The sequence below is a fragment of the Hipposideros armiger genome, unplaced genomic scaffold (assembly GCF_001890085.2).
Source record: "Hipposideros armiger isolate ML-2016 unplaced genomic scaffold, ASM189008v1 scaffold_24, whole genome shotgun sequence".
In the NCBI taxonomy this organism is placed as follows: domain Eukaryota; kingdom Metazoa; phylum Chordata; class Mammalia; order Chiroptera; family Hipposideridae; genus Hipposideros; species Hipposideros armiger.
Genome location: NW_017731374.1, coordinates 5,565,117 through 5,588,658, shown reverse-complemented (window position 1 = coordinate 5,588,658; position 23,542 = coordinate 5,565,117). Strand labels below are relative to the sequence as shown.

Genomic DNA, 23,542 nt, shown 5'->3' with positions numbered 1-23,542 from the left:
TGGAAAGTTCTTAATTTGATAATGACCATGTATATCCACTTAGTACTGAAATGTAAATTACTCAGTTTACCAATGTATTTCAATTATTAAAACATTTTTATCCCTCTTTAAAAAGAAAAAGAAAATATATTGGTATATACATACAACGGAATATTATTTGGCCTTAAAAAAGGAAACCTGCCATTTGCAACAACATGAATGAATTATGCTAAGTGAAATAAGCCAGTCACAGAAGGACAAATATGATATAGTACCATGTATATAAGGAATGTGAAATAGTCAATCTCATAGAAGCAGAGAGTGGAACGGTGGCTGCCAGGGCTAGGGGAGGGCATAATGGGGTGGTATTAGTTGAAGGGTACAAAGTTTCAATTATGAAGACAAGTAAGTCCTAGAGATCTAACGTAAAATATAGTGCCTATAGTTAACAATCCTGTATTGTGTACTTAAAAATTTGCTAAGAGGGTAGATCTTATGTTATGTTATTATTATTATTATTATTATTATTATTATCAATAATAATAAAAACATATATAAAGAAGATGGAAGGAAACTTGTGGAGATATGTTAATGGCCTAGATTGTGGTGATGGTTTCACAGGTGTATACTTATCTCCAAACTCATCAAGTTGTATATATTAAATATGTACATCTTTTTGTGTGTCAATCATACCTCAATAAAGCAACTCTTAAAGAAGAATATATAAATAATATGTAAATAATTCAATATATATCTTTCAATAAGAAAAACAACTCAATAAAAAAAGGCAAAAGATTTGAAGATACTTCACTAAAGATATACAAATGGCCAGTTAACTTGTGAATAGAGGCTCAACATCATTAGTCATCAGGCAAAAGGAAATTAAAATCACAATGAGATACTACTATACATCCACTAGAACTGGTCAAACTGAAAGGGCTTACAATACCAAACCTTGGCAACAGTGTGGAGCTGCTGGCACTCTCATAAACTCAACTCCACTAGTAGGTATTTACCCAAGAGAAATGAAAACATGTCAACCAAAGACCAAAGAAAGTTCATAGCAGCTTTATTTGTGTCTAAGAATTTGCCCATTCCATCTAAGTTACATAATTTATTAGCACAGAATTCTTCACAGTATTCCTTTATAATCCTTTTTTATTTCTGTCAGGTAGGTAGTAATGTCTACTCTTTCATTTCTGACTTCAGTAATTTGAATCTTCTCTTTTTCTTGGTCAAGCCAGCTAATTAGCTGTCAATTTTGTTGATTTTTTTTCAAAGAACCAAATTTTGGTTCCAATAATTTTCTCTATTGTTTCTCTATTTTCTATTCCATTAATTTCCAGTCATCTTCCCTTCCTTCTTTCAGCTTGCTTTAGATTTAATTTACTCTTCTTTTTTCAGTGTAGCACAGTAGCTTAATTTGTAATAGTGCCAAACTGGAACCAACCTATATATCCATTAATGAGTAAATGGATACATTGTGGCATATTCATTCAATGGAATACTATTCAGTAATAAAAAAGAACGAGCTACAGATATAGCAACAATATGGGTAAAGATCATTATGCTGAGTGAAAGAAGCCAGGCACACGAGTAGATATTTTATGATTCCAATTATACAAAATTCTAGAAAACGCAAACTAATGTAGTGACAGAAAGCAGATCAGTGGTTGCCTAAGGCCAAGGGTGGAAGAAGGTATGGACTCCAAAGGGGCATGAGAAAACTTTTGTAGGTGATGGTTTGTATCTTGATTGTGATAGTGGTTTCACAGCTGTATACAACTACCAGCATTCACTGAATCACACACTCACATGATAGTTATTTTATATAAATTATGCCCCAAAGAATTGACTTTCAAAAATGCTTTAACCAGGCCGGCTGAGTGGCTCAGTTGGTTAGAGTGCAACCTCTGAGCAACAAGGTCGCTGGTTCGATTCCCACGTGGGCCAATGAGCTGCGTCCGAGCTGAGCTGGTGAGAGCACAAGCTCTTAGCAGCAAGGTTACTGGTTCGACACCCGTATGCGATGGTGAGCTGCTGCGCCTACCCACAACTAAGATTAAACACTGCACCTTGAGCTGAGCAGCCCCGCGGTGCCAATGGGTGGCCAGATGGCTCAGTGTACAACGTTGCCAGTTTGACTCCCGCATGGGATGGTGGCTATGTCCACCCACAACTAAGATTAAACACTGCACCTTGAGCTGAGCAGCCCCGCGGTGCCAATGGGTGGCCAGATGGCTCAGTGTACAACGTTGCCAGTTTGACTCCCGCATGGGATGGTGGACTATGCCCCCACACCCACAACTAGATTGAAAGCGGCAACTGGACTTAGAGCTGAGCTTGCGCCCTCCACAACTAAGACTGAAGGACAACAACTTGACTTGGAGCTGATGGGTCCTGGAAAAACACAATGTTCCCCTTCCCCAATTCCCCAACACTGTTCAGCTCCCCAATTCCCCAATAAAAAAAATCTTTAAAAAAATGCTTTAACCTTCTTAAATGTTTTTAAAGTAAAAAAGAAGGCAGTGAAGCAATCTCTACACATGTCTTAAGGGGAAAATTTCAGCCAAATTACCACTCAGACAAGAAAAGAATAACGTATACCACTCAGATGTTGTTATATAATGTATACCATCCAGGGTTTCTCCCCCTTATGTTACTCACAGACATAATGTAGCACACTGAAAAAATACATCAGAATAAAGCTTTGTTCAAGAAAGAAGACATTAGTCTAACGGAGAGCTGATGTTACTGTGAAGTTCGAAGCAACTGTTAAGAAAAGAATTCATAAAAAAGACAGGGCATTAATTTTTTTTAAAAGGTTGAGCACAATCAGGAACTCAAATTCAGAATAATTTCAAAAAAGGGGAAGTAAAAGCAAACCCAAAGTCTCCCTTTGTTCTGAAGAAAGTTACACATACTAAGTCATGCCTACAGTACAAAAATATGATTAAAAATATTAGTCAAATAGAAACAGGAAATAGAACTTGAAGGAAAATAAAATTGAACAAAGCACATTTGATCAATCCACTCGAAGTCAGGAAATGGAGAAAAGGAAGAGAAAAAAGATAGCATAATAAACAGAAAATACAGAATAAATCTAAAATTCCATATTAGCAACATTAGCAAACCAAATCAAGACCAAGTAGGACTTATCCTAAGTACAAACTTAAGTATGGTTCAGTATTAAGAAATCAATTATGCTAAAAGATTAATGCAGAAAAATCAAACAATCATTTCCATAGATGTCAAGAAGGCATTTTGATGCCTCCGTAGCTCTAAAGGCCTGCGATTCCAGAAAAGACAGCCACTGGGGATCTGTGTGAGCACCAGGGGGCCTGCTTGGTGCTGAGGCAAGAGGCGGCAGATGAAAGCAGCTTACAAAGACCTCGCATCCGAGGAGCCTGGAGGGGATGAGAAGACAGTGAGCCTTAGGAAACTTCTCTAACAAGAGAGACTGGTACCATGAGGAGGAAGAGGCTGAAAAAGCTAGACACTGAGAGTAGAGAAGAGACACAGGCTAAGATACAGCAGAGGATGGTTTCATCCCCAGTGGCCTGAAGACTGTGCTTTGTATTATATCAGAAACGCAATGTATAGGGCCTAATGCGTTTCAGTGCTCAAAAAAAAGGGAGAGACTTGGGAGGGGATGACAGTTCTGTAGCAGTGGTGGTAGTGAAGGGAGTGGGCTCTGAAGTCGGAAAGACCCAAGTTCAAATCCCAGCCTCACTTTCTTCCAGCTCTGAGACCTTGAACGAGTTACTTCACCTCTCAAAGCCTCCATTTCCTCAGCTGTCAAAGGGGAACGAGACAGTAACTACGTCATAGGCGAGTGCACTGAGGCGTTGCAGTAAAGATCCCAACCAAATAAGTGTTTCATAAATGTTAGCAATGATTACAAACACACTTCACTTTTATTTCTGGGTGAATGTGAGGATGACTGAGGGAACATACGTTAGGCACACCTGATGGGGGAAGTGACCAGAACAAAGGAAAAAAGAGTGGAAACAACAGTTAGAAAAATGAAAAGCAGTCTCCAAGCACAGAGGAAACAACATTAAGTGTTTCTAGAACAGGGAATGCTAGGATGTTGACAGAGAGGGGGTGGAGTATTCCAGGCAAGCTCCCCAGTCAATCCAAAAGAGAAGTAAGTCGTGGGGACCCCAACTCATTGCAAGTATACCCAGAGAATAACAACAGTCCTGAACTAGAACATCGAGATGGATAAGAAGTTATTTTAATAGGATCTGAAAATCAGCATCCAAAAGATACACTCGGGGCCCGCTTCACAGGTGTGCAATCTGTGTGATCACACAGGAGCTCGTGCTCAGAAGGGTTCCACACTGGGTTTAATGCTCTGCTGTTGCTATCTTGAAATTCTTCCTAATTTCTTAACGAAGGGACAAACATTTTAATTTTACACTGGGTCCCACCAATATTTTGGTCAATTTTGGATACGCTGGTAAAGAACATTCATTGGATTAATGTGTACGTACATAATCAAATCAAAGGGCTGAAAAACAGTAAAGAATTTCCCATTATTATCAGATCAGAAAACAATTATTCAAATTCTCACTGAAATTCTATTGACCATTAATTTAAAAGACAAAATGTACGTATTACCTACAGTAGGGAACCCAAGGCCTCCTTCAAACATGCTCCACTCTAGAATTTCTTTTACTCAAAGAAATCACTCTGATTACTCTAATGGCATCCTGTATAATATACCCCTAGCATGTAAAATTGCAGTTATATGTCACTTGTACTCCTCTATCTCCCTTCCTGGACCTTGGGTGCCTAGAAGGTAATGTCATTTTGTTCATCTATGTATCTTTCAGGCATGGTACACAATAGACCCACCTGAATCTTACAGGAATGAATGAAAAGTCCAAGTGTCCTTCACAATTGCTGATGCAAGTCATGAAATAAATAAGATTTTCTTGACCGGACGGGGCAAAGAAAGGCTGCTATACTGCATTTTTGCAGCATAGACCCTGGTGTCAGCAAGGTGACAAGTCCAATTCCTTAAATATACCTCTCCCCTAATTAAATAGCCCTAAAGAAGGTCCAGGCTTCTATTTTTGCAATAAAACAACTATTCCATAACCATTTTTATTCTAATTACAGTAAGATATTGTTTACCTGAATGTACGAGGCCTGACTCATGTCAATTCCAGAATTTAGCTATCTTAACTCCCAAGCAACATAATGCCTTACACATTGCATAGTACAGAGAAGTCACTCATACACTTGTAGAATAAATCCACCTTAGCACTTCAAGTATTAATATGGTTTATTGATATTGGTAAGAAATAAGCTTTAAAAGCATATACACCCACAATGGGGAAAGAACAGTCTTTTCAACAAGTGGTATTGGGAAAACTGGATATCCAGACGCAAAAGAATGAAGTTGGACCCTCATCTTATACCATATACAAAAATTAGCTCAAAATGGATTGATTACCTAAACCTAAGACCCAAAACTATAAAACTTCTAGAAGAAAACATAGGAAAAAAGGCTTCATCACATTGGACTTGGCAATGATTTCTTGGATGTGATACCAAAAACAGAGGCAACAAAAGCAAAAATAGACAAATGGGACTATATCCAACTTAAAAACTTTTGTGCAAAGGACACAATCAACAGAATTAAAAGACAACCTACAGGATGGAGGAAAATATTTGCAAATCATATATCTGATAAGGGGTTAATATTCAGAATAAAAAAAGAACTCCTACAACTGAATAACAAAAAATCAAATACTGTGATTTTAAAATGAGCTAAGGATTTGAATAAGTATTTCTCCAAAGATGATATACAAATGGACAACAAGCACAGGAAAATATGCTCCACATCACGACTCATCTGTGAAATGCAAAGCAAAACCACAAGGAGATATAACCTCATACCCATTCAAATGCCACTATCAAAAGAATAGAAAACAACAAGGGTTGGTGAGGATGTAGAGAAATTGGAACCCTTGTGCACTGTTGGTGGGATTGTAAAATGGTGCAGCCGCAATGAAAAACAGTATGGCGCTTCCTCAAAAAATAAAAAGTAGAATTACCATATGATCCAGCAATCTCACTTTTGGGTATATACCCCAAAGAAATGAAAACAGGATCTCAAGGAGATATCTGCACACCCATGTGCATTGCAGCATTATTTACAATAGCCAAGAGGTAGAAGCAACCCAAATGTCCATCAATGGATGAATGGATAAAAACAATGTGGTATATACATGCAATGAAATATTATTCAGTCTTTGAAAAGAAGAAAATCTCTGGCTCAGTTAAAAAATAAAAAAGATGAAAATCTTGTCACATGCCACAACATGGATGAACCTTGAGGACCCAGCAGTGCTAGCTAGATTTCTATCATTTGCAAACCACACGCCTGACCAGTACACTCCCTGAATCCACTAGGTCAAAACCCTCCTGAACTGCCTTCCCCCAACCTTCTGCTGCAACAAGCCTTCTCCCCAGACTCCCTGCCTATTGGCTCCAGCCACCCAGTCCTAGCTAGGGGCTCAGTCACCATGGCCAGTAACCACAAATATAGCCCTGCACCTCCTCTGCTTACAATACAGCTGGCCTCCCAATCACTTAGGATGAAACCCTTACTGTTGGCCATTACAGACCACAATTTGCCCACAATCTACCTTTCCAGCCGCATCGCTTATCAACCCCCTCACATACCATTCCTGCAACCTGACGCTGCCAAGCTTTGGCACATGCTGGTTTTTCTGCTGGTGTTACTCTTCCTGCCTTTGTCCATTTGTAAAACGCCTGCTTCTCCTTCGTTCTCCAGCTCAAACATTATCTCCTTTGGAAAGGCCACCATCCTCCTAAGCATGGTCACTCCTTGCTCCATGCCCTGTGCGTTAGTTTCATAACTGTAGTAGATGGTGTCGATGCCCCACCTGCCTCCCCTCACCCTGGCCAATTCAGTGCCCAAGGTCCTGACTTCCAGCTGGCAGCACCTGCATTTCTTAGCCTGACTGCTTCCCCCGGCTGCTGACCCTGCTTTGCTCATCCACGGGGCAGGCTGGAAAGTGCTCGGGGATTAAGGCCCAAACACCCCACCCAAGCAGCGCTCAACCAATGACTGCACTGACGGGGCTGCTTTCCGAAGACCCCAGCTCCCTGACCTGGGGTGGGGATAACCCACGTGCATGTTCTTCTATACAGGCTGTCAGGGCTCCCCAGGAGAGTGAAGCTGCAGCTCTAAGCGAGAGCCAGCTTTGTGGCACGCCTTTTACTGGCTGCCTTCCCTTCCCTAGCTCACTTTCTTTGACTTCTCTAACTCCTGGCAGTTAAGTCCTTTCTCAGGGTCTGCTTCTAATGTAATGACACTGAGCATTTTCATAGTACTTACTGTGTGCCAGACACTATTCTAAACACTCATTTAATCTCAGACCCTGAGGCATTAGAGTAGTCCCCCCTTACCTGTGGGGGATAAGTTGCAAGACCCACCAGTGGCTGTCTGAAGCTGCAATTAGGACCAAACACTATATGTACTATGTTGTTTCCTATACGTACACATCTGTGATAAAGTTTAACTTCTAAATTAGGCACAGTAAGAGGTTAAACATATGTAATAATATGACAATTATAATATGCCGTAATATAAGTTACAAGAATGTGGTCTTTCTCTCTGGGTGTCTCACTGTACTGCGCTCACCCTTCTTGTGTGGTATGAGATGATACAATGCCTACATGAGGAGATGAAGGGAGGCAAATGCCATAGGCACTGTGACGCAGCATTAGGGTACTAGTGACCTCCTGACAATACGTCAGGTGGTGGGTCATCCACTTCAGGGGATCCTGGGTCATGCAGCCAGGACGATGTCAATAGTCAGATGTCAGAAATGGAAGATGTAGATGGTTGGGGAAATGTAATATTTTCAGACCTCAGTGACCATGGAAACTGGAAGCTCAGAAGCAAAGCCTCAGATAAACGGGGAGGGCTACTGTACAAGGCTGAGAAACTCGCCCAAGGCCGCAGAGCTAGTAAACATGTTTGGCATCTTTTACATTCCATTGCAACCATCTGTGTATGTGTCTCTCTCCTTCACTGGACCATGAACCTCTCAAGGGAGAGTTGTTGTTTTTTCATCTTTCTCAGCATCCCCAGCATTTAGCAAAGAGCGAGGCATGTGGCCGATGCTCCAGAGATGTGGGTTCTGAAAAGTGCCTGCACGCTGCTCCCCAAGCACGCCGTGTGCTTTTCCTGCCTCTGCGCCTTTTCTCAAACAAGAGCCCTGAAACACTCTTTCTGCACATCTCTCTGGCCCTGTCCACTCTCCAGGTGCGCGCGCGCGCGCACACACACACACACACACACACACACACACACACACACACACGCACGACAATGATTCCTGAGCCCTGCTGTGGCAGCCAAAACAAAGAATTCTCACATCTGGGGGAAGGCAGGTGTGAGATAGCATAGGACCCTCTAATCGGGTAAATAAACCCAATTGCTCATATGTGAATTAGTGCATCCTTGCCAAGCTGTTATTTATGTACTTAATCTGAGAGACCCTCATTTATCATGAACATCTGTCTTCTCCCCATCACCTCCACTAACGCTCAAGTCTCCCCTTTTCCTAAAGACCTTCCGTCAACCCTGGTTTTTTCCCATAAGCTACTTGTCTTACACTGGGTTGCTGGGCCCCCCTGCCTTCCACGTCATTGTCAATATCCACTTTATCAAAAGTCTGACCTCAATCTCTGCATCTTTCACTCCCATCTCTACTTGATCTATTGGGGTTACGCATCTATAAAATAAAGAAGAGCTTCCCGGGGACACCACCTGTGTCCTGAACTCCTGCCTTCAAACTGCATCCTAATCATCTCTACACCGCCCACTCACACTTGCTTCCCAGTCTGTGTTCTCCTCTCAGTGAGGGCACCAGCCAGCATCTCCTAGACTAGAAAACCAGTCATCCCCAATTTACCAAAACTAGTCACCTTTACATTTGCTAATCTTTCTTCTTCCAGGCAACAACCCCAACCTAAACCAAGCTAACAGCTTCCTAATCTACATCTTTCACTGCCAGTCTCTCTTCATCCCAAGCAATGATCACGCATTCCCCTGCTCACAATCCCTCTAGGGTTGACTATTGCCTAGAGAAAATAAAAGCAACCTTCACATCACGGCATTCAAAGCAGTCTTCAGGCTCTGCCTGACCTGATTTCCACCTCATCTCTCACTAATCCCCACATCTAGGCTCTCAAAACCCAACTCGGTCCAACTCCAGTGGGCACAGGTCTTTTCCACCTCAGGAGCTTTGCTCAAGCTACCCCCTCGGCCCACGATGCTTCCCCACCTGGAACGGGAAAGCCTCCTCAAACTTCTGCCACCGTAACTGATTTTCAGACAGTATATCCCAATAGTGGGGCTAACCAATAGGAATTAAGTACCCCCTTCTCAATCTTCCCAACATAAAACCATAAAACTCAATTTTTACTTCGCATTTTAAGGTTAATGTATGGATCAAATTTTTTTTTTAAGTGTCAAGTGACAAACCAAATTGAAAAGTGTAAACAAAAAGGGAATTGATGACCTCCTGTAACCAGGAAGCTCAGGGAGCAGGGCTAGCAAGCTTCAGGCATATGTGGCATAGGTGCCTCCAGGAGTCAAGTACCCTTCAGGCTTGTGTCCCTCTTCCTCTCCAGCTCTGGCTTCCGCAGACGGAAGACACTAATGATAGACCAGGATGAGGAGAGAAGCCAGGGTATTTCTCCCCGCTCCCCAACCCCTTCTCTCTGGTTCAGACAGTGTCCCTGGCAGCAGTTGCCCCTTCTGCAGGGCCCCCTTCCTCTGTGGTCCCAGTTCTGGTTGAGCAGCTCTGCCATGGTTCTAATTCCCACAGAGGCTCCTGAAGTCTGTTAACATCACCTCCTCCCATTGACCTGCCAGCCCCAAGGATGACGGCAGCTTCCTGCCATTGCTACTCTCTGGGTTACCTCACTGTCCTCTGCCTGCCTTCTCATGTTTTCCACCACCTGTGTAACTAATTCCCTGCATTGTAGTCTCTCCGTTTGAGATACCTACAGCGGTTTTATTTCCTGATCGGACCACAACTGATACAGAAACTGACAAAGACGAGGCAAAAATGTACAAAGAAAATGTGGAAAGTGCAATCTCAGGGAATAAAAACCACCACCATCACCACCTCACATTTATTAACGGCTCACTAAGCATCAGGCACTCTGCTTTAGAAATTAACTCACCGGATCTTCACAGCAACCCTGTGATGTAGGCACTTCTGTTATCTCCCTTTTTAAAAGATTTTTATTGGGGGAAGGGGAACAGACAAGTTGCTGTCCTTTTGTTCTTCAGTCTAGTTGTGGAGGACGTTGCTTCACTGGCCCAAGTTGGCACCATCATTGCGCTCTTCCCGGGTGAGGCAGATCAGTCGCCGGCTTCTGGACGGCCGCTCACTGCAGCTACTGGCCACTCACGCTGGTTGCTGGCCACACATGGTAGCCCATGGCAACCCACTGCAGCAGGGGCTGCAGCCTCCGCCTCCACTGCCGCTGCCGCTGCCGCTGCTGCTGCCAGCGACTCAAGGCAGCCCAGCTCCAGGTCGAGCTGTTGTTCAGCATCTTAGCTGTAGAGGGCAGCGTCACTGGCCCTCATATGTGGGATCCAAACCGGGGCCCTCTGGCATCCCAAGCCAGCTCTTAACCAATGCGCCACTCGGCCGGCCCTGTTATCCCCTTTTTAAGATGAGGAAACTGAGGGTCAGAGAGATAAAAATAATTTGCTGTTACAAAGATTGTGGTGAAGCCAGGATTCAAAGCCAGACCCCCTGGCTCCAGGATGCACACTCTAAACCACAAAGCGAAGTGAAGAGTGTTTCAAGCAGGGGGGTACTCGACAGGTCAAGTGCTACCAAGAGGTCAGGTAAGATAAGGACTGTGAGGCATCTACTGGATTTAGCAATAAGGAAGTCACGAGGGACCGTGAATAGGAAAGGCAGAAACCAGACAGCAGTGGGCTGAGCAGTAAGCCAGAGGTCAAAAAGTAGAGACAAGAGGAGCAAGCCTTTCTGCCTTTCTTTCAAAAAGTTTGCTTGTGAAGAGGAGTCACACAATCGGACAGGAGATGGAGGAGAAGGGAGAATCACAGCAGAGTTTTCTCTACTCCTGCTTTGTTTTAGAAAGAAGGGCAATTTGAGCATGTTTGAACATTGACGGGAATGAGCCAGTGGAGAGGGAGTCTGAAGAGGAGTGAGGAAGGAAGGACAACAGGGCAGGGTGTCCAAGAGGCCACAGGGGCGGGCTCCACACTTCAGGATCAGCTTAGAATCTCTTCTGCAACAGGAGGTAAGAAAGCAAGACTCAGAGCATTTTGTATTTCGTGAAAAGAAGTTCTTTTACGGTGGATTCTCTCTTCTCTAAGCTCGAACATGAGGCCATCAGCAGAAGGAAGGGTGGCGGGTGTGAAGAGCATAGAAAACCTTCGGGCCACCACAGTGCAGGATGGGGGCCTCCTGGGAAAAGAGGGGGGTGCCCAGCACCACTAAGGCCCCAGCTGTGGTGGGAATCTGTGGGTTTACACCGGCAGGAATGTGCAAGGTGCCTTCACATCCTAGGTGCAGGCAAAAGACATGAGCAAATGGAGTGATGCAGGTTGGGTGTAAAAGGAGAGGAAAGGAACCAAGTAAAGAACAGAGGAGGGAGCAGGGGACAAGAGGAGCCATAGACTCTAAAGGAGGTGGGTGAATGCAAGCGGTCAGAGAACAGGTGTAGTCAGTGATTACAGGCTGAGAGAAAGGAGGGTACGGCAGGAAAAGATGACATCCGATGGCATTATTTCAGAGCAGGAACAGTTATAGGTGTTACAATGCAAGGGGGTGGCCATGGGAGACGGCAACCGAATTGGAAAAAGAGGTGAAGGTGACTGGAAATAAGATCAAGAAACAGAGAGCTTTGGAGATTTGGACAGAGTCCCCTGAGATGAGGACATGATTTGAAAAGATAGCAAGTTGTGGGTCTTAGGATTTTAATGCATAGGAATGAGAAGCAGGGAAGTTAGAAAACAACAGGGAAGAAAAAGATACTGGAAGGTCTGCAATGGACATGTTGTTTCGGCTTTTCCAATATTCACTGGTTCCTCCTTCTAATAACAGCACCTTGATTTTGCTTTGGAAGCCACCTCCTTCCTTCCCAGGCAAGCGGGGCTTCTAAAGTATTATTAGTAAAGTCTATAGCTTAATCTTGGTGGTAGGAATGTGAGCGTTCATGTTATTATTCTTTAAAAACTGTATAGATACATTTTAGTCTTTAGACTATACAGATACATTTTATATCTTTACAGATACATGTACTTCGGGTATATATTTCACTGTTCAAACAAATAAACAAATATACAAAAACTTCCCTTCTTCACACTCTAAAGGTAAGGAGCTGTTTCAGATCCGGGCAACCAGAGTTACAAAGACTGGTGTCAGCGCCTGACCCAATTTAGGCCCCGCAGACACCAGCCCAGAGCTTTTGCTGTGACTATCAGGAAAGGGGTGCTCTCTTTTCTGCTGGACTTGGGAAGCTTGTTTGTATAACATATCCCTTTGCTAGCTCAAGACTAAAGCTAACACAGAAGAAAGCAGAGCCAAGAAACGGAAAGTGACAGATTCCCGACATCATCTGAATACCTAGCTCTAGCCATTCCTGAAGCCAAATACCTAGAGCTTTTCAACAACATGAGCCAGTATTTTTTTTTTCCTTCATTCAGTTTGCGTTCGGTTTCTGTCCTTTCAACTAAAAAGGAACCTAACTCAGTAGAATAATCAAATAAAGGATTCTCAGTTCAATCGCCTGTGTGATCCTTTTCAACACATAAGACAAATTGCCCTCCTTCTGCTCAAGACCCTGCAATGGCACTCCAAGTCAAGGTCAAAGTTCTCAGGTGGCCTACCAAGCCCTATTCAATCTGCCCCACCCCACCAAGCCCTCAATCTCTGACTTTCCATTCTCACTCTGCCCCAGCAACACTGGCCTCCGGGCTATTCCCTGATGCACGAGGAATGTGCCTTCAGGCCTCTGCTTTGGCTGTTCCCTCCACCTGGACACTCCTCCAGATATCCACTTGCTAACTCCCTCACCTTCTTCAAGTCTCTGTTCAAATTTTCAATAAGGCCTACCCAAATCGCCCTCCCCATGGCCAGTGATCCTGAACACGCCCCTCCCTGCCCTGTGTTTTCTTCCTTCCATGGAATTTATTACATAACATAGTATGTACTCACCAAATGTACCCAATGAACGCAGGGGTCTTCAACTGGTTGATTCATCCCAAGTTCCTAGAACAGTGCCTGACTCTTAGCATGCCCTTGAATATTTGCTGAGTGAACAAAAAATGGCATGCGCCTCAAAGGAGCAGAACATGGTTTGTAAAGGGCAGTGGAGAGAGAGGGGACACTGACCCCCATCTCCTGATCCTGACTTAAGTGGAGTACAAGAGGAAAAGACACCTACCTCCCTCCATTTTGAAGACTTCAGAGGAAGCAACGACCTAAGGGGACAGGAAGTAGGTAGAAGAGTTCTGTGAAAAGGTTGAGGATGTGGGCAGGGGTGTTAACCACAGCTGGGGCTTGAGAGGGCTTGATGTTAAGTTTTGGGAGGGCGCAGGAGTTGGAGGCTGAGTCAGGGGAGAAGCAGCCCAGAGTGGTTTGCAGGTGAAAGTGAAAAAGAGAGATGGGCCAATGGTTTATTTACATTTTAGGAGGAGATGAAGGATGTAGTGATAGAAGGCCTGGTGAGTTTAGCTGGCAAAAGAAACACTGCTAGCAACCCTTGCTAGATAGAAAGCATTCCTCCCATTACTCTCTGGTTTGAATGATTTTAGATTTTGTGGGTAGAGAGACTATCACATATGGTCTTTCCCTCCTTCCCAGGACCTCAGAGGCCATTCAGAAGTGCCTGCTAGGCCAAGACACAAGGCTTCCCTGTTCATGGCACCATCCTGGGCTCCCAGGAAGCAGTGTCCTGCGCAAAATATAATAACCCTGCACACTATGAGCGGCTTGTCAAACTCTCGTCCTCCAAGCCCAGAACTGACGCTGAATCAGGCAGCCAGAATCACAGCCCTAATGTCCAAAAAGGCAAGAGAACAGGCTTCTTTTCAACAACAAACCAGAGTGTTCAACTTCCCTCCCTGCCCTCCATGCTGCCTGGGCAAGAAAAAGCAGAGCAAAGGGAAGCCTCCCTTCCGCTGGTCCCAATTCACCTTTGTTGCTCGCTAGCTTCTTTCTACAGAAATCTCTCCAGAATTACGAAAACGTAAGTGCATGCCAAGACTCAAGGAAAATGTTACTCCCAGTCAGAGAAAGAAATTATACTGCTTTGCCTCTAAGGAAAAGTGGCTTACTATAAATCAGGCCCTTGGGAGTGATGTCATTTGGATGTTCCTTACAGCTGAAAGGAGACTTATTAAATATTTGATAATTAATAATAAGGTCTCTCTCATAGAACTGTCCCTGTAAAGTCAACCAGCAGTAATTAGACTTGGGGCTGACTTCCTGCCCACCAACAAGATCTTGGTGGTACGGGGCAGTTGTTCTACCAGCACTTATTAGTAAAATGCCCATATTCTGAGTCAGCTATCCTCCAAGAGTGGATCGTTAAACAAATATTTTAAATAGCCACCTGTAGTAGCCAGCCTCCAAGATGGCCCCAACGATTCCTAACTTACTGTCGTCCATAGGTTCTGTGACTTTAAGTGAAACTACATATAATGAAACCAGTTTTACCATAGGCTAGATAAACAAGAGTTAAGTTTCTACAGCATCTCATCAATGTTATAATCAAACAACGTTATTAAAGGACTTGCTATATTCATACCCTTTTCCCACATTGTACCAGCATTGGTCTGTGTGAGCAATAGAGTATGACAGAGGCATGTCACTTCCAAGATTCGATTACATAAGACTATGGCTTGAGTCTTGGGATCTCTTGCTCTCACTTGCTCTGAGGGAAACCAGGTTTATGTCAAGCAGCCAATAGAGAGGAACTAAGGCCTGTCAAAAGCCAAGTGAGGGCCAGCCGAGTGGCTCAGTTGGTTAAGCGCTCGCTCGAGAGTGCGAGCTCTGAGCAACTAGCGGTTCAATTCCCAGCCCGAGCTGAGCTGCTGCTGAACTGCCAACAGGTGACAGGATGGCTCAGCCAAAAAAAAAAATAAGCCAAGTGAGTGAGCGTGGAAGCTCACCTGCCCCGATCCAGCCTTCAGATGACCGCAATCCTAGTCAACATGAAAGACCTGAGTCAGGATTAACCAGCTAAACTACTTCCACATTTTTGACCCACAGACACAACTTTCAGGTGCTAAATTTTGGAGTAATTTGTTACACAGCAATAGGCAATTAATTCACTATCCTACACAGACCTGAGAAGGAAGTCAAGAGTTAACATCAGTGCCTAACCTACATGCATATAGGACAATTTCTCTTTCTATAGAAAGCAACCAATTATTCATTCAGTCATTTAGCAATTACTTATTGAATGTTAAATATGGGGAAGGTATTTCCAAGCGACATAAGGCTTCATATAGTTTATAATCTATAAAATAAAGAGAAAGAATTACAAAGTGTCCACACACACACACACACCTCAAACTGCTCAATCCATTGGTTTCATTAGTTCTTTAAGCCTTCTTTCTCCTAATGCTTTACCCCCACCCCCCACCTCTGCTTTTACAAATTCTCTCAAGGTCATCAAGCACCCCTCCCTAGCTATTCTGGGTGCTCAGTGCAGGCATGCTCATTTTAACTGTACCACATGCCCTCCTGTCTAAGGGGGAAAGAAAGTGAGGTCCTCTAACTTCGTTTAGGATTAGGACAAGAAGGAATTCATTTAATATTTTACTGGGGGGAGGAAATGTTGAGCACTAGTGTTGAGAACAATTCTAATTTCTACAATTAGTGGCAACAGCAGCGCTGCCACAATCACAGCCCAAGTCCTGGTCACAGCTGAAACGGCGATGGGGGTGGGGGATGCGGCCCCTTGCAGCTCCCTGGACTGTGCTGTCTCTCAAAGCAGCAGGAGGGTTACGCTGCTCTAAGAAAATCAGGAGCTTCTCTGCACAAAGGAGGTCAAAGGGCGAGCTTTCTTCCTATCAACCACAAAACCAGCCTCTGCCAAACCTACACAGCGTAGGAGGCCGTCAGAGGTGAATGGAGTCCCACACCGAAAACCACAACCCAGTCTCCTCCCGCCGCCGGCTGGGGTCTGAGTCAGGTGACTTCTCAGTGCACATAACAAACCTAAACAAAGATCCCTTCCCACATGACAGACGGGGAAGAAGATGACTGGCAGCAAGACCAAGGCTGCCCAGTCCCACCAACGAAAACCATTAACACTTTCTTCTTTGCAGCCCCAGCCAACGGGAGGAGCTACAAGTTACTCTGCAGCTCAGCCTTTAAAGATGCACCTGGAGGAACTTGGGACTCCATTCCAGGTCACAGGCGCCGGGCACTACACACACGCCTCCGGCCCCAACCCGCATGCGGGACCCCTCCCCACCAGCTGTCACCAGCTCGCGACCAGTCACCGCGGGGCAAGCCTGTCCTCTCTGGCCGCTTCCCTTGCGGCTGCGACCCCGTGGGGCCCGCAGAGAGGAGACGCTTTTTTCCAAAGGATCTGGGGGGCGAGGGCACGCCCGTCCCCGGGTAAGGGGCGCAAGAGTGGGCGCGGCGCCGTGCCTAGGGGAGATCGAGATCCAACATTCCCCCTCAGGAGAGAAAAGAGCCGCCCAAATCCCCAGCTAAGCGCTCCCCACCTTGTCGCCGAAGCTGCGGGCCATCAGCAGGTCCGGGCTGGGCGTGCTGTCGCCGCCCACGGCCTCCTCGCTGCTGGAGCCAGCCAGCGGGTGCGGCATGTCACGCAGAGAGTGGGGCCCCGTGGACTGCAGGGCCTTGGGGGGCCCGCCCGACATGGCGCGCACCGCTCGGGACGCGCAGCCGCCGCTTCCTCCTGCTGCCAGCCTCGGCGGGCTCCCCCAGCGCCCGGACCGAGGCCCCGCTCGGCCGCAGTTCTGTCGAAGGCCCTGCACCGGCCGGGCTGGGAGCCGCCTCCGCCTCCGCCACCCGCCGGCTCGTCTCTGCCCGCGCTGGGCAGGGCTGCTCCGCGTCGCGCGCCCCCGCTCCGCGCCGGAGCCAGCCGCGGGGTCCGCTAGCACCTTGGCCCCCGGCGATCAGCCTGCACCGCCACGCCGCCCAGCCCGCTGGCGGCCCCGCCCCCGCAGCGCCCCGGCCGCCCTGGGGTAGGGAGACCGGTTGTGGGGGGGCGGAGGGACGGGAGGCGGGAGGAGGGGAGGCGGGCAGCTCCGCCCCGCCTGCCGCCCCGCAGGAAGTGCGCCCTGAGTCCTCGGCAGCTGTCCTGGTAACGTCCAACCTCGTCTGGGAGAGGCCGGCTTTATGGAGACTGCGCTCTGTCCCCGGAGCAAATGCTTAACGGAAATCAGAGATGGAAAAAGACGTTACAGGATCCTGTTCCATTCCACACCCGGTTACCGATGCGCCCACAGGCAGCCACGCTGGGGGCTGGGGGCTTTGGAACATGCACGTGGGTTGGGATCGTATGGCCAAAGGAAAGGAATAACGACGCATAGTATAAGAATGGCATAAAAGGCTGAGGCCCAAAGGAGATAGCGAACAAGGAGACAGTGTGGGGTTTCTTCAAATGCACGCTGAGATCCCGTGCCATCTTGCTTCTACAAGTAAGCCGGGTTTATGGAAGGTTAAGCCTCAGAAGAGTGAGTGTCAGTAAATAGAGGGAGTGCTACAATGATACGACTCAAACACCTTGACTGAACTGCCTTTTGAAAGAGGTTTAAGTTCTTTTTCATGGTTTTGTGCTTCCTTTCCGGGCTTTTGGCTGAGCTGGATTCTCAGCCTTATTTGCTAGCAGAGTGGAGATAGTCAAGGCGTTACTTCAGCTCTTTGGTGTGGAAGTTCACCTTCTCCCACCTTAACTGTCTCCGCAGCTTTTGTTCTTAGGGCCAAGTCAGTAGGGGTCACCAGTCCACGCAAGAACAGATTGATACTAAGAAAGTGACAGGTTGGGTGGCTCACTGTGAAGGAGCACTTTTCCCCCTATTTATCCCCAAATTCTAAAGGTTTGTCCCATTTCACCTGGCAAATCTTAAAGTTGGGATTCACTGTGGTCTCCACCACACTTTAATCTAGAAACAAGTGACACTTCAAGCAGGAGGAGAATGCAGAGAGTTGAAGCTGACTCGAAATCTCTCTTAGAGACTCACTGAGCTTCGAAGACCTTATTTTCGCTGGTGTAATTCATTGGGCCTTAGTCCTCATGGTATCATCTTTTATCTCCCACATGTGTCTGCCTTGGTTTGGGAGAACAGGATTCAGGGGGCTCTGGGAACAATTTTAAATGCTGCATCCACCTCACAGGGATGCCAATGTCTGGTCCTCTTGGAGTCGGGTAAAATTAATACCACTTTCATATTCGAGGGCTGCTTATAACGGCTACAGACCCTATTCGCTGTTCTTCTGATTGGCATTAAAATAAATAGCATGAAGATAACTAGAAGTGAATGTTCTATGGATGTGTAGCATAGGTATTTCTATTGAATGGTGTTATTTTCACAACAGGCCACCTTAACATAATAGAGATGTTATTAAGACTCCACACAGCTTTCTCTTCAGGACACCAGGACAGTGAAAAGTGAGCCACATTTGAATTCCCACTTAGTCACCACAGGTGGGGGACCATGAGCAAGTTGCCTAACCTTAATGAGCCTGCTTTCTAACCTAAAAAGGAGGAGGACAGGGAGCAGGTAATATTTACCTTGGGTGGTGGTGGTGGTGAGAATGAAATAGCATTCCCTAACGCTCCTAGCCAAATGCTGACACGGAATAGATGTTAATTCACGTCTATCCCCTCTCTGTTGGGTTTTCTCTACCCTTCTTATGAAATGAAAATCATAAAGTTTTCATAATTAAACGTGCCCTCCAAACCTCTAATTTGCTCAGTTTGGATCAGAGTACCATTTTTCTATGCTCCCACCAAAAAACCCCAAAACAAAACAAAAACAAAAAAACCCAGAGTTCCTAAAAGGCAATATGAAATAGTTTTTTATTTATTTTCCAATTTCCTGTTGGTCAGTGGCATCTGGCCGCAATGATCCAGTGGGTAGTCATCAAAACTAAAGAAAGTGAACGTCTATGGAAAACATTTTGGTATAAAGTTTCCACCGTTCAAATTTAGCCCAGGACTGCCTATTCATATTCACTATTTCCTCTTGTATTTCAGTGTTCCTTGTGGTGGGAAACTGTCACCGAAATAGCGTTAAAAGTGTCCCAGAGTATGTGACTGTAAGTCTACTAAAAGTTTTCAAAGCAACATAGTGATGAGGAGGAAACACAAAGTTTTTATATCAGAGAAGGCTGTAATGTTTGGTGGAATTTGTGGAGGTAAGCTTGGATTTTTAAGGCTGAGCTCTGAGGAAGAACGCAGTGGATGTATTTGCATGGGGGCACCAGGGAGATACCATCAGAAACCAAGAACACAGCATGGGGCCTTGCCCCACCCATAGGTAACCCTGGGCACTTAGGCTGGTGCCTTTCAGGAGACAGGGCCTTGGGCCCCAGAATTTGCTAAGTTTGTCGAGCTGGAATCCTGTAAACCTCACTGGCAAGTCTGTGAGGACTTGACATGAGCACCCAGATCTCAGAAACAAAGCAGAGCCACAACGGAGCATTCTCTCTTACTGTCCCCTGGTACAGCATGTGCTTAGGCAGTATTCATGTTTGTGTTAGCTGCTCACCCTCTTCTGGTTTTTAATACAATCATAGCTTTATTCTATATGGCATCCCAAGCTCTGTCTCAAAATAACACCAGCACTTCTGAAGTGGATGGCTGATGAGGACAAAGGAGGTTTTCAAAGAGCTTTCAGAGTGACATGGAGAAAGCCACAGAGGGGCAACTGAGAAGGCACTGTTGCCAACAGAGACAAAATTGTGTGGACCGTTTAATTCAGTCAACAATGTCCCAGGAAAAAGCAAAAGCCAGCAGGTCCACTTGAGGCCAGGAGCTGAAGAGTTTTGCAAACAAGAAATTGGACCTTGCCCCAGAACCGGCAGAGAGGTTTGTGGGTAAATGACAGGATCACTTTATCTTTCCATGTCAAAGCACCTGGCCCCAAAAGTATGGAGACCCTCTGCCGTGAGTAATGCAGCACAGATCATGGAATGATGTGAGTTTGTTAAAATGCAAATTTCTAGACCCCATCTAAGAGATTCCAATTTGGGGTGGGGCCTGGAATCTGCATTTTTAACACTCTCCTAGCTGATGCTCATGCAGGTCTATAGACTACTTTGAGAAGCACTGTTCTCAGAGCTCCGCCCATTTCTCTAAACCATAAATTGACATTCCAAACCTCCTTTTGTAAATAGTGTTTTAAGTGCTTACTTTGGAGAAAGTTCCTGTTTGCTAAAATGTTGCTTAAAAGACAAACTTCTCTTGCAAAATGCTATTACAGGTTCCTTTACCCTAAACTTTTATGGTTACTTTTATTGAGGATCTACCAGGTGCTTAAAATTTGGGAGAAGGGCTCAGATGAACTAAACTATCTGTTAACAGAGTCATTTCGTAGTGCTGGCCGTGAAGTGCCTCACAATGGAGTGGATATTTTCCAGAGCCCCAGAAACTTCCTTGGCTCGCCCTGCGGGGCCCCTAGGACCCGGACCTCATCTGGCCATAGAAATGTAATTTGCCGCCATCACAAGGGACACGTGCTACTTGGCTTTCTTCACAAGCAGGCTGACACTGGAAGCCCTGGCACTGCATCTTATTAGAATAGCAGTGAACCTTTGGATAGGATGAAAAACCTATGTACTGGCTGTATGCTCCATGATCGTGTTTGGGTCCATCACCAGGAACGATCCTTAAAAGGCATCTAGAAGATGAACATTCAGACATCACAGGACCCAGCAGCTCCACTCCCAGAACACAACAAATGCCTTAAATATTCATTAAAAGATGGATTCAGGAATCTACAGCAGCACTATTTGTAAGTTTATGTAAAAAAGGCATGTAGTGTGCGACTCTCATTTCATAAATGAGGAAGCTGAGGCCCAGAGATCAAGTGACTTGCTCAAGGCCAGCCAGCTAGTGTTACTGCTAGTCCCTTCCATTTGGATGCATAATGATTCACACATGGGTTTGGGTAAAGCCAAAGGTAAAGGAGAGAGGAAATAAGAGAGAGAGAGGTGTCAGCAACTGTTATTTGCTACCAGTCATTTACCCCTTTTCATTGTTCTATCTCTTCCTCCCTCTCCCTTCAAATGCACCCCTGGGAGGACCTGGTGCCTGGGGCTGTTACAGCCATCTTGTGGCCAAGAGTGGAGATGTTCCCAATACCCCGAGGATAGCTGAGTGGAGAAACGAAAAAAGCCTGTGTCCTTGATGGCATCTTTGAGCCACTGCACCTAACTCCAGACTTCTTAAGTGAACAATAAACACCCCTGTGGTCTCAGGCAGTTTCATTGGGGTCCCTGTAACATGCAGCTGAACTCATCCTTATGGATTCAGAAGCTGAGGAAAACCAGCAGGGTGAAGAAAGTCTGCAAGTTCCCTTTTGTGGGTAGCACTGTTCTCAACAGCAGGACCATCCTTCTATACCGCATTCTCAAAAGGGGCAACACTGCCCCCAAGGGGGTGAAAATTGGTTCTTGAGGTGAGGGTGGGACAAAAATGTCTTAGATACTATTATACAATAGCTTGTGGCCCTCCAAAGCTACAGGAAAAAATCTTATTCCTTAGTTTTTAGTTTTTCTTGTTAGGGAAAAATATTTTTTTAATTAATTTATTTTTTATTGTTAGTTTCAGGTGTGAAGCTGATATTGAATAATAATGTATGTCAACTATAATTATATATACATATAGTCACGGGACATGGAGTAGGGAGTGGGAATGGAGTCTTGTTAGGGAAAATTTAAACCAAATTAACTTTTCCCCATTAGAGGCAGTGGTAAGAAAAAAAGGTTAAGAAACACTGCTCTCTAAAGATGCAAGAAAGCTCTAAACTAGAGGAGGAATAGAGTTCCTGCCTTCTAAGGCAGAGCTTCTGGGCCTTCCCAAAGCCTCTGAGCTCCACCAGCTCTTGGCAGATCCCGGTCCCAGCTTCTACCGCTGTGGTAGCTCCAGCCAAGCCCACTCTGGCCAGCCTGTCCTGCGCTCTGTAATGACTGCGGCCATAAATGACTGCAGGCTCACGGGGTCATCCTCCTCATATAGAGGTAGTGAGACTGTGTGGGTGCAGGCCTTGTCTTTCTGTATAACCCGTGGGCAGTGTGCCCAGACAGTGCTGGGGGCACAGAAAGAAAATTACACTCAGTCCTCAGATTATAGATCCAGGCAATACAGCAGGGTTCCCCCGACACCCCCAGCTATATAATAAGGTAATGAGTTATGCTGAAATTTCAGGACTCTCTGGCACAGCAGGAGGCTTGGTTTTCCCTGTGCCCCTTCTCGGGGCCTCCTATAATGTGGCAGGCAGCACACTGTCACCACCACTCACAGAGAAAATGGGATACAGGAAGCTGCACTCAATACATACCCATTAAGCTGAATCTCTCTGTATGCTGGAATAGTAGCCTTTCAGCTTAGGCCAGCACACAGAAACTTCTAGAAATTTTATGTTGGAATGCTCATTTTTTTCCAAAATCAAACCCAGTCCTCTGCAAGACTTAGACCACAGCGTCCCACACGAGAAGGAAGGTTTGTTCAGCTCCAAGTTTCTAGTGTACACGATGTCTCTCGGCCCTTCCAGGTCAGCATCCTTGTGAGGCTGTCAGTGTCATTCAACTGCTTTTTGTCATCCAGTCAAGGAAGGGCCATAGTCTTCCTGGGAAAAGCCACACAGCCAATCCCTCAGAGTGGGATCTTAGGAGGTTATTGATGATACAAGTAATTCAACACCAAAATGAGGGCAGAGTCCTAGCCTCACTTTGACCACTGGATTTCTGCACAGCCTCAGAATTAAGATCTGCTCTGCCAACTTTGGTCCAATCGTCAGTCCCAGGACTACTCAGGACCCCCTGGAGTGTTGGTACACAGGTACATGCCCAATACTGTCTGGGGATCAGGAAACTTAAGGGGACGCCAGAAACTAAATCATGTCACTGCTCCCTTAAAAAAAAATGGAACACATGCTACACAATCATGATTTGATATATTAGTGTAATTACTAATAGTATTTTTTAAAGCTACTCTCATCTGGAGAGCTCCTGTATTTTTCCTAAAGTAGAGAAGATGCCCTTTATATCTGATAATATTGCTGAAGATGGTATCCCATCACATGGATAAGAGAAGCTACACATTGTCCACTCCTTCCAAATGGGACCCAGGGGCCTTGGACTAGTCGGGCAGTGAACAGCAGTGGAAGAAGGAATCTCTCTCACCTGCAGCTTCAGGTGGTACAGAAATCAAGAGGTTGTGCAAGGTTGAGTCAAGTGAGGAGCCAAGATCAAAAAACCAGGGTAAGGGGTCTGAATTGGTCACTACAGCAAGGGGAGGGTAGTCAAAG

General features: G+C 45.5%; 1 protein-coding gene across 1 annotated transcript in view; it reads right to left on the bottom strand.

The window, feature by feature from the left end:
- SNX30 (sorting nexin family member 30) overlaps positions 1-21,703 on the bottom strand; it is a 97,136-nt gene extending 75,433 nt beyond the window's left edge. The window contains exon 1 of the mRNA XM_019635794.1: positions 16,769-21,703. Within this exon, the coding sequence (XP_019491339.1) occupies positions 16,769-16,924 (156 nt within the window). The 5' untranslated portion in view covers positions 16,925-21,703. The remainder of the gene's footprint in view (positions 1-16,768) is intronic.
- Between the last annotated feature and the right edge of the window lie 1,839 nt (positions 21,704-23,542).